Source organism: Lytechinus pictus, chromosome 12 (assembly GCF_037042905.1).
Source record: "Lytechinus pictus isolate F3 Inbred chromosome 12, Lp3.0, whole genome shotgun sequence".
Classification (NCBI taxonomy): domain Eukaryota; kingdom Metazoa; phylum Echinodermata; class Echinoidea; order Temnopleuroida; family Toxopneustidae; genus Lytechinus; species Lytechinus pictus.
The window spans coordinates 17,199,556-17,211,598 of NC_087256.1; the positions used below are offsets into that span (position 1 = coordinate 17,199,556).

A 12,043-nucleotide genomic window follows, 5' to 3' on the forward strand; every position below is an offset into this window, starting at 1 on the left:
AATGACAGACCAAATGATAGTAGACGAGTTGGCAATTTGAGGAATTGGCATTAGACAAATTGGAAATAAACCTTATGATATGATACGAAAATATGCTATAAATATAACATAACTAACCATGGAATTTTTTAAAAAAGAAAAAAAAAAGACCTGCAATCACACCTCACTCCCCAACTTCTCTCTAAACACCACACACTCATACCTCCAACAATTAATGTAAATGAAGTACAATTCACAATTATCTTCTTTTTGGTTTAACAAGTAACATTTGTTATTATATCAGTCAATTACACATGGTAAAGAAAGACTTTTAAGCACAACTGAAGGCAAAATATAGGCACATAAAGAACTGCAAAATAAAGACAGGTTAAAATTGTTGTGTACATCTTAAGAATTGGACAATGTTATCGTGTTGAAAAAAAGCAAAATATCTTCATGTAACATAACAAAGATACAAATATGAAATACTGTTATGACATTTATTGCAAAATACTGGCAGAGTTGATGGAAATGTTCTCTTAATGAATATTAAAAAGGTAAGTAATGTTCTTGTCATAAATATAACATACTATTTTGTTGTTCATTTTATAATCTAGTCAAATACAAGAGGCAAAAGAAAGACTGAATCACAATCAAAAACAAAGTCTAGGCACATAAATATGAACAAAAATAAAGACAATATTATCGTTTTCAAAAAAAATCAAAATATCTTCATGTAACATAACAAAGATACAAATATGAAATACTGTTATGACATTTATTGCAAAATACTGGCAGAGTTGATGGAAATGTTCTCTTAATGAATATTAAAAAGGTAAGTAATGTTCTTGTCATAAATATAACATACTATTTTGTTGTTCATTTTATAATCTAGTCAAATACAAGAGGCAAAAGAAAGACTGAATCACAATCAAAAACAAAGTCTAGGCACATAAATATGAACAAAAATAAAGACAATGTTATCGTGTTTAAAAAAAAAATCAAAATATCTTCATGTAACATAACAAAGATACAAATATGAAATACTGTTATGACATTTATTGCAAAATACTGGCAGAGTTGATGGAAATGTTCTCTTAATGAATATTAAAAAGGCAAGTAATGTTCATATCATAAATATAAACTGTTTTGTTGTTCTTTGGCTACTTTCTAATTTTTCGGCAAGGTGGGCAATACCATGTCTTTGATCTCGGAAGCCTCGTGAGTTTCAGACACTTTGGATGAAACCACTCATCACATCGGTCGCAGCTCACCATCTCTCCTGTGCCGTCTGCGCTGCGACACACACAGTATAACTTGTCCTCAGATGAAGGCACCGGTGGGGGGGGGGTAGTGTCTTTCTCCAAACGTCGAGTCAGGAGTTCTGGAAGGATGGCTGTCTTCCAGAGTGTTGTCAGCCTCTGGACCATGGCGTCGATGAAATCATTATCTTTTGCTACCCGATCCACATGAATTGACCGTGGTGTCCACACCACAAAATCGCAGTACTCTACATTGCAGGCTGCAATTTGGAGCTGAATTTGGGTATAGTACGAATGGGACTTTTTTAGAGTAAGCTCGGCATCTAGGCAGAAATCCTTGTCTGCTAAAGCTTCCTGCACAGTCTGCATGCGATGGCGATACGGACATTTCACCTCCACAATGCCCTTTCCACAGCAAGTGCAGGATACTTTTCCATCTGGTGAGGCCCCAAGAAATGGATGATCCTTGAAGATGATGAATCCAGCCCGAGTCACCATGTCATCAAAGTGATCCTCTTCAAAAAGAGTGGTGTATGTCTGAATGGCACGCAACTCGTGCTCCCTCCCCCAAATCAGTGCCGGTGCGTTGATGGGTTCTGGATGTGGAATGCAGATCTTCTTGATGAGTGATGGTGCCGGGTTGACGAGTGAAGTGCGGAGTGCTTGGTGTGCGGTGGATCCAGTGATGCGACCTGCTCGTTGATCATGCCAGATGAGTGATGATGACTGTGCTTGTGTAGACTGGTCGATGAGCTCAAGCTGTGCGTCAGTGATGGAGAGTGAAGAAAAGGTGCGGTCACAGAGTGAAGACATATCTTGGGCGCTGAGTGAAATGTTGTTGGCATCATAGAGTTTACGGAGTGTAGGTGGTAGTGATGGGTTCTCAGGTGCAGTGGCAGATGGGATGAAGTTGGGTGCGTACTGGCTGAAAGCAGACAGTCCAATAACCTTGGTCGGCTCTGTGCAACCAGCCAACATCCCCAAAAGTGTGCTCTGTTCTTCTGGGGTTGCTGGACCAGACTCCTTTCTCTTGCGTTTATGCGGTGTTCTGTGCCTCTCCTTGGCCCCCTCACTGTAAAACTCAATACTGGCGACTGGACATGGCTGGATGTTGTCGACAAAGCATGAATTCCACTTGCACAGGTCTTCAGTACAGGCTGTAGACGTGTACCCCATGCGCACTGCAGCTTCCATCTTAAAGAGAAGAGCTGCTATGTGGGAGCAGCTCTCTCCAAGCCTGTTGAATAAGCATAGATAGAGAAAATGACAATTAGACCTTGAAACAACCGTAGTATCTTTTTGTAACTAAAAATAAGAAAAAAAGTACAGACTTTAAAACAAAGGATAAATTTTATAAAACAGCAGAATTTGTTATCTTCAGCACATTCAATTATTTTTTTAAAGTAAAGAAGGGGATTGAAAGTACATGTGGATGTATCAAAATTGAGTTCGTCTTGTGCCAAGATTGACCATGATATTGCCAGAACGATCAGATACACAATGACAGTGGTGAAGCATGGTCGGACTGAAGGGGGGGGGGGGCACAAGATTACTGGGACCACCCCTCATGTATTTCTTCTTTTTTTTAATGTCCTTTATGTTTTCTTTTGTTTTTCAGAATTATTTGGGGGGGGGGGGCATGTGACAAAACGGCTACACCACTGCAAAATGAGGTGTAGTATAGACAAACTTTTAATTTTTTTTTGCTTAGCAGCAAATGTTTCCCAAAGCCTTCCCAGTTAAAGTAATCATACCACAAAATAAGTACTTACCCAGCCATACAGTCGCAGTGTGCTGCAACAACGACTCCATCCACGGTTGTTGCAATCCATGGATGGTGAGGACTTTCAGTCACCCTCCACGACGGCTTGACATCTGCTTTAAGGAGCATGTGATGTCCAACCTTCTTGTGGAAAATGGTCTGCACCCATCCTGATGTAAAGAAACGATGTGCCTCCAGAGAGCGATAGTTCATCATGGCTTGCTGTGTGAAAATGCCTGTTGAAAAAAAAAAGGAAACAAACAAATATTAATATTAAAAAAATGAAATAAAAAAGGACACTTCTGTAATTGTGAAGGCTCAATTGATTTCCAACTGGCAGCATAATCTGTTAAAAGATTGGCTGAAGTACCTGCAATAAAGTAAAACAAAAATTTAAGATTTAAGAACAATATGAAAAATGAAAAAAATTGTATGTTGCTTCAATGGCGAGTTTTTTCAGAAAGTAAAACATGCTTGCACGCAAACCAGGAGCCACGGAACCGCAGGCTGCAGCCCCCACCTTTTTGGCTTAATTAAGAGAAAGATATACACTTGTCATTTAACTAAAATGCATGTGGTCAGCCCGACCCCCCTTTTATATAAACTTTCAACAAATAATATTGTTTCAATTTGTAATTATTGCTTATAATAGGTACCCCACACCATAGGCGACGGTGTCAATTTTCTTCCTGGTTCCCCCCTAAATTTGTTGCTTCCGCCGCCAATTCCCCACACAGTTCCAACTTGCATTGCAAATAGTAGGATGGGGGGTCGGGTGTCCGGACACTTTATATTTTTGAAGCCTCCTTTTTTGTCTTTGGATTACACTAGGCCTATAAATATGAATTCAATAGTTGTAATCATCTTCCATTTTGTTCTCCATGATATTTCCTTACATTTTGTACTAAAAATTGATGAAACTTCGCTTGTAAATTTTTCCAAATGACTTTCTAAAATTGATCGTCCGGACACACAACAACCTAGCCTAGGCCTTATTAAACTTCTCCACTAATTTAATTAGGCCTACTACTAGGCCTAGGCTAGGGGGTTTTTCGTCCAGCTTTTATTATTATTATTAAATATCAAACAGTTGTGTGTGTGTCTTCATCATTACCATCATCATCATCATCACATTTTTTATTGTTATTTATTTACCTGGTGTGTGTACAAGATAATTGTACACGTCTGGATACTCAACGTCTGGCCAGTCGGACGGGTCGTTCCGCCAAGAGTCAGCTGGGTGCTTGTAAGGGCAATTTGATGAATCCAGTCCAATCACTGCTAATTTCTGATTATATCGCCTTAATGAATCACCAGGTAGGCCATCAGAATAATCATATGCCATATTTGATTAATAAAAAGGCAAATAAAAACTATATTTCTTCTAAATCAATAACAGTATGCGCACCCAGCTTGTGTACGGCGAGTCTTCCGGTAGGCTTTGTTTGCACCTTCGCGATCGGTTGCTAACCGGAAGTTACGTTCACGAGTGAAAATCCCCGGATGTCCGACCTCGAGAATACTTACCCGTGCTAATAAACTGGGACTCCACTCACGCGCATTTGGGCCGCCCTAGCTTATAACTAAGCAATATTATCTAGAAATTGTTACATTGTAGTCATTAAATATGTTCTATTAAATAAATTGATAATGTTTAATCGGTACTCACCGGTTCTTTTGTTGCATTTTCAGACCATTTCTCACAATTCTTCGTAAATATTTGCGGCAAATTTTGTCGCCATAGACAGCTTAGCATCCATCTTTATTGATAAATGGAGCGCCCTTTACGATAGTTGTTAATGCCGCGGAGAAATCGTTAGGCATTTTGGCCTGTGTTCAAGGCGTTCTTTCTGTTTTATTTTTTATATTGAAGATTTTGAAGATTTTTTATATTGAAGACTGCCTGATTGCATTTCATCTCAGACAACAACCAAACTGTTTGCAGATGACTGCCTACTCTACCGCAAGATCCAATCTCAGGATGATGCCAACAAACTTCAAGAGGATCTTGACTCCTTGCAGAAGTGGGAGTCAGACTGGCTTATGAAATTCAATCCTCAGAAGTGTCAAACTATCTCAGTAACCAACAAGCGGAATCCACTAAACATGACATACTCCATTTATGATCAACCTTTACAAAAGGTCAGCTCTGCAAAATACCTTGGTGTTCATATTCATCAGAACATGAAGTGGAACCACCATATTAGCATGGTCACCAAGAAGGCCAACTCTACACGTGCCTTCTTGCAACGTAACCTGCACTCATGCCCAAGAAGCGTCAAGGTTCTATGTTACAAATCTCTCCTCAGACCTGTCCTGGAATATGGATGTGAAGTGTGGGACCCCTTCACCAAGGACAACACCCGGAAGCTGGAGATGGTGCAGCGACGATATGCTAGATTCACCATGGGAGACCATCGTCGCACTAGTAGTGTCACCGATATGCTACGACAGCTACAGTGGCCCACCCTTGAAGAGAGAAGAGCCCAGTTCAAGGTGGTGATGGTTTATCGCTTGGTAAACACAATTGTTGATGTACCAAAGGTACAGTACTTCAACCAGGCTGCTACTTCCACTTCGCTTCGTGGTCATCAGATGAGGTTACACGTCCCACATGCTCGCACTGTTACTTATCAGAAAACTTTTATTCCCGATGCCATTAGACTGTGGAATATTCTCCCTGCCATTACAGTTAACTGCACTTCAGTAGCCAGCTTCAAGGCTGAGGTGCAGAAAATCCAATTGCGCTAAGACTGCGCATATTTTTTTTTTTTTTTTTTTTTTTTTTACAAGTACGATAATACACCAACCTGGTGGACTGTACTTAAACGGATGATGATGATGATTGTGCATTTGTTGAATAGCGCCGTCTACGTCAGGTATGAGATCGAGTGTATAAATACACTCTTCCAAAATAATTATGATTCAGACCTGGCGCTGTTTAACTTCAATCTCTTTCACCTAAATTAGCGATGAATGCTAGCATTATAAAATATATATTATTAACGTCTGACGAAAAGAATAACCAACCGATCAGCTGACGAGAACGCGAATCACGTGATCTTCATATCAGCTTCGATCGCGAGTCAGAAGAGAAGAGCAGCTGCCCAGAAAATCAGGAAAAAGCCGTGAAAATGTAAGTTCCCCTTCATTTCTTTCATTTTTTTGTTGTTGCTAACGATGCATTTACACTATAAAATTATAATTTAAATAAGAGAAAGGAATATAGCTTGTACTTGTGATATAATATATAAATATCCTGTTCTCAGAGATTTCTAATCAAAAATACTACTGATGTCGCCTATGAGGTCCATACATGTAATGTTGGACCTCATTGGTACTAGGAGTGGACTCAATGGCCATATGTTTATGTATATAAGTTCGGATAAAACAGGGAGGTGAAGTTGCGCGACAGCCGAGGTAAGTCACTGTTTTTGTTCCTTTTTATGGTGTCTGGAGAAAAAAATTATTTTTCTTATTTCAAGAAAATATCACATTTTCTTTGTGAATTTGAAGAGAAATGACCTTCAGACTGACAGAAATGTAACATTTTTGAAAAAAATCCAATTATTGGCTGCAAAAAAGAAGAATGAAATTAGGTCAATTTTCAGCATTTCTCTGCCATAGACTGTGTACTATAGTTAAGAAATGGACACACACAAATCCAAATTTTTTGCTTCCAAGAGCTGTTATAAATTTATTATTAATGCCAAAAACTTGTCCATAAAGAGTCCAATAGAATTTTTTATGCTCTATCTGATGGTATGATTTTTATAAAGATTTGGAAACCAGATCACAATGAAAAATTGCGACAAAGTGAAAAAAATTGTGCAAAACAGAAATTTCATTTTCCCATAGAAAACGCATGGAGAAATGGCAATCTCGACACACACAAAAATAAGGGTTTGCAATTTATCTCTAAATCCTTATTTAAAGTGATCATATAAACTTGTCCTTACTGTCAAAAGAAGCCCCTGAACATGCCAAACACAAGTTAATAATCAATTCAGATCACATTTTTCTAGTAGCCTGAACTTCCCCGAAAAAATGTGCCATATTTTCCCCTAAATCAGCCTGTTTTATGCTGACACTTTTCAGTGTGGCTTCAGACACCCTACTTTTAACTTGATTTTTCCCCGTTTTTTGGCAATTAATGCCAAGAGGGAATATTAATTTGCATTTCGGACGCGTTAATTTTCAAAAGTTTGATTCATTACAGACAAAAATTGAAGAGCCCCAACGGGGGGATTTTGCATTGTAAGTCCCCTAATGGTGGCTGCACGATAGCGAGCCGTCTGTGTACGAATAAATCATGTACATGGGATAAAACTTCATTTCCGACATTTCTACGCTCTCGTTGTTATTTTTAAACAAGAATTCATCAAAAAATGAAAAAATATTGTGAAAAGACGAAAGAGACTTGCCCGATGTTTACGCCGCCATCTTGTTTCTTATTGTACTTCCCCAACGTTACGAACGCGAGCATCGGGCAAGTCTCTTCCGTCTTTTCACAATATTTTTTCATTTTTTTGATGAATTTTTGTTTAAAAATAACAACGAGAGCGTAGAAATGTACATGATTTAGAGCTAGATCTTTTAGAAGGAAAGTAGAAATCTCGGAGTCGGGGGCGAAAGTTTCAGGGTTTTTTGCGGTACACGCAGATGAATAGGGAGGACTCCCTGGATTCGTTTAGAGTAAGCCTACGTTAGTAAATGATTTTTACTCTCAAGAAGCCGCCTGGCTAGGCTAGGGTGTCTGGAGAAATTTTTTTTTTTTCTTATTTCAAGAAATATCCCATTTTCTTCGTGATTTTGAAGAGAAATAACCATCAGACTGACAGAAATATAACATTTTTTGTTTAAATCCAATTATTGGCTGCAAAAAAGAAGAATGAAATTAGGTAAATTTTCAGCATTTCCCTGCTATAGACTGTGTAGTTAAAAAATGGACACACACAAATCCAAATTTTTAGCTTCCGAGAGCTGTTATAAATGTATTATTAATGCCAAAAACTTGTCCATAAAGTGCCTAATATTTAGGAATTTTTATGCTCTTTCTGATGGTATGATTTTTATAAAGATTTGGAAACCAGATCACTATGAAAAATTGTGACAAAGTGAAAAAATTTGTGCAAAACAAAAATTTCATTTTCCCATAGAAAACACATGGAGAAATGGCAATCTCAACACACACACAAATAAGGGTTTGCAATTTATCTCTAAATCCTCATTTCAAATAATCCTATAAACTTGTCCTTACTGTCAAAAGAAGCCCCTTAATTTTCTCTTTCCATACATGCCAACACAAGTTAATAATTAATTCAGATCACGTTTTTATAGCAGCCTGAATTTCCAGAAAAAATGTGCCATATTTTCCCCTAAATCAGCCTGTTTTAAGCTGACACTTTTCAGTGTGGCTTCAGACACCCTATTAAAAGAAATAGAGTCTATTCTTATAAACTTTACTCCTTTAGAATTAGAGTTACAATAAAATCCATATTCCGAAAATTCTTGTATCTTTTTCTGTAAATTTTCTTGTAACTTTCGCTGAGCGGTATGATGTCAGAGCTAGAATTATGCGTAAAGTTAAAAACAGTGCATAAATAATTAAATATCCCCTTGGCCTTGCGCAAGATAACATATTGAGATAAAAGTTATTCTGAAAATTCTCTTATCTTTGCATTCTCTTAACTTTCTTGCAAAATACAAGAAAATTTACAAGAGGTAGGGGGCTATTGTAACTTATTGTTGCATGCGATATTTGTAGATTTTTTAGCAATTAAAAAAATTGGTGTTCGAGACGATAAATCTTTTCAGAGAAAATATGTCTTTGAGAAGAGCCACATGTATTTTTAGCACAGAAGAGCACAAGCATATTAAGCGTCGGAGGCGCACGGATATTATGCCTCATCTCACCAATGCGCTTCATTATTTTTCAGAAGAGCTGCTTCTATTGGTTGACCTAAGCATATAACAAGCTTTAAATATGATTGGTTGATGATGAAATATTGGGCGTGTCAGAGATAAAATAGGGGACGTCCTTACAGAGATAAGACAATTTTCAGAATACCAATTAAAGAGAATTTTAGCGAGCTGTCATCTTGCTGACTTACAAGAAAAGTTAAGACAATTTTCAGAATACCACCCCTGGACTGTTTATCCGAACTTAATAATACATAAAAAATACATTGTAATTTGTATAGACTGGCAATGTGTCCCTGTAGCTGTACACAGATCGAGTTAGAACTTCGGTCTCTGTCATGTCTGTAAATTGGTGAGTGGAGCCAACGGAGTTCAGCAGAACAACCAATATAACAGAGACTGAAGCTTTTGATCTACATTGTAGTTTTGTAAGTGAAACTAGTATAGTAAAACTTACCTAGTTTAATTAAACTAAAAGAAAACAAAGGCAAGCAGCCACACACTTTTTTTTTACTACAAGAACTCTGGCAATTTTAATGTTTGAAAAGACTGTCTTATTCTAATATGTAAATATTCTAAAGCCATTTTCCGAACAAAATTGTCTTCGGCGCCGGATTTGGAAGGGGTCAAACTTGCTTATTAACTCTTTGCATGCTGAATTAATTTTGGCGGGATAATTAGCCAGGATGCTCCTAGAGTAAAAATTATTCACTAACTTGTGCTTACTCTCCGCGGAGCCAGGGATTGCGTCCCATTCATGTGCATATACCGCGAACAAATCTGAAATTTTCTCCCCTGAGATTCCTGATATCTAGATATAGGCCTAGCCCTAAATCATGTAAATGGGATACAACTTCATTTCCGACATTTATATCTTGGACTTGCCCAAATCCAAATTTTTAGATTCCGAGAGCTGTTAAGAATTTATTCTTGATGAAAAAGTCTTGTCCACCGAGTGTCAGTTAATCCTTAACACTTTTTAATTTGAAAATCAGATCATAATGTAATATTGCGACAGTGTGAACAAAATTGTGCCAAACAGAAATTATTCAATAGGTAGCGCATGGGTTATTGGCAATCTCAACACATAGAAATAAGGGTTTGCAATTTATCTCTTTATTTATCTCCAATTTATCTCTAAATATCCTATAAATTTGTCCTTAGCATCAAAAGAAGGCACTGAATTTTATCTTTTCATACATCCTGTCATTTGAAAATCCATACAGATCATATTTTTCTTGCAGGCTGAATTTGCCCCCAAAATTGTGCCATTTTCCCCTGTTTTCTGTAGACACTTTGAAGTGGGGCTTCAGACACCCTACCAAAATTTGACTCAAGCATGTCGACATTGAGGTGCGCGTGCACGGCTGACTGAAAATCGATATTGGAGACTCCAATAATACCATTGGCATGATAAGGAGACAAGATAATCTGCAATATTTGGACACTTCATTTGGCATTGCAAAAGGATGAAAACAACAGAAAAGCAGTCATTTCCTAATAAAATGCTGTCTTAGATGGCAGGTTTGAATCCCACTGGTTCAAATTTTTTCTGACTTATGATCTTATGATTTTCATTACAGATCGAGCATACTGATCTTATGATTTTCATTACAGATCGATCATACTGATCTTAAAAAAATAGGAGTAATGCCGAAAATTTGTTAACAAATTATAATTTCCTCCTATAAAAAAAAAAAAGCCTCTTAATTTACTATCTATTGTCCACGGCGGACGGCATTTGAATATTAATGAGTCAGAAAGAAGAGGATCGAGGGTATTTGAATTCCAGTTCATCATGGCTTAGCCGTGAACCAGAATAGCCTGGTGGTTGAGTCGCTGCCCGGAAAGCAGTAGATGGCAGGTTCGAATCCCACTGGTTCCAATTTTTTCTGACTTATGATCTTATGATTTTCATTACAGATCGAGCATACTGATCTTATGATTTTCATTACAGATCGATCATACTGATCTTAAAGGGGAATCCAGCCTTGGCCATAAAAGTTGTGTTGGGAAGGAGAAAAATAAATTTAACAGAATGGTGAAAGTTTGAAAGAAATCGGACAAGCAATAAGGAAGTTATAGCTGCTTTAAAACTGAGATCACTAATACTATGTAGATTTCAAATTGGCAACTGAGTAAGTAAATTATGACAAGGGGCAAGGACAATTTTCCCATAGGCCATGTACTTTATTATCAGGGATTTGTGGTTTTCTCCCAAGTACCCATTCCCCTAGGGCAGTAATCTAAATATAACCCAGGAAGTATATTGTTTTATGTCCTCATGAAAGAAAAATATAATTTGAAATAAAACTTTTGGGAAAAATGACATTTTAGTCATAATATGTAATGGAGTACATGGAAGAGTAGTCCTTGCCTTACATCACTATAACATCACATAAGCGGCCAATTTGAAGTCTCCATGGGTATAGTGATTACCAATATTTACAACTTTTAAAAATTCATAACTTTCTTGTTGTTTGTCCAATATTGTTCAAACTTTCGCCAATCAACTTGTCTGTTTTTTCTTTTCCTTATAAAAACAGTTTTTATTTGGGTTGGATTCCCCTTTAAACAAATAGGAGTAATGCCGAAAATTTGTTAACAAATTATAATTTCCTCCTATAAAAAAAAAAAAAAAAAAGCCTCTTAATTTAAAATGCTGTCTTGCTGAAAATTGTCGTCCAACAGGTTCATTACACTCAACCGGATGAACACCCTTCGAAAAGTACAGTCCTCTATGTAGGTTTAATAGCGCTTAATGCAATCTTTTTAAGCGCTGCATACTATTACCCCGGCTTAAGCATTGCTACATGTACGCGTATCGGGTGCTCGAGCATTCAGGTAATTCCTTCCTATATGATACCCATTACCTACATCTGGTTGGAGAGTGGCAAATATAAATATACGCCTTGCCAAAGGATGCGAGTACTGCGGTGGGATACAAACTCTGGAACTTGTGGTTCAAAGTCCGGAGACTTTACATGTATCCACTGAGCCACAACACCTCTGTTAACAGTTATGTACAGTTTGTGGCTTTCATGGTACCAACACGTGGAATAGGAAGCCTGCTTTGTTAAGTATTTTCTCATTTCTAAAGTCTAATTTTCCCTTAAAC

General features: G+C 37.5%; 1 protein-coding gene across 1 annotated transcript; it reads right to left on the bottom strand.

Moving 5' to 3' along the window:
- Positions 1-251: 251 nt before the first annotated feature.
- LOC129270480 (uncharacterized) lies at positions 252-4,466 on the bottom strand. The gene is made up of 3 exons (XM_064107700.1): positions 4,159-4,466; positions 3,014-3,239; positions 252-2,478 (listed from the first exon to the last, which is right to left on the bottom strand). Exons 1-3 carry the CDS (start codon positions 4,346-4,348, stop codon positions 1,143-1,145), a joined length of 1,752 nt encoding a protein of 583 aa, XP_063963770.1. The 5' UTR covers positions 4,349-4,466; the 3' UTR covers positions 252-1,142.
- Between the last annotated feature and the right edge of the window lie 7,577 nt (positions 4,467-12,043).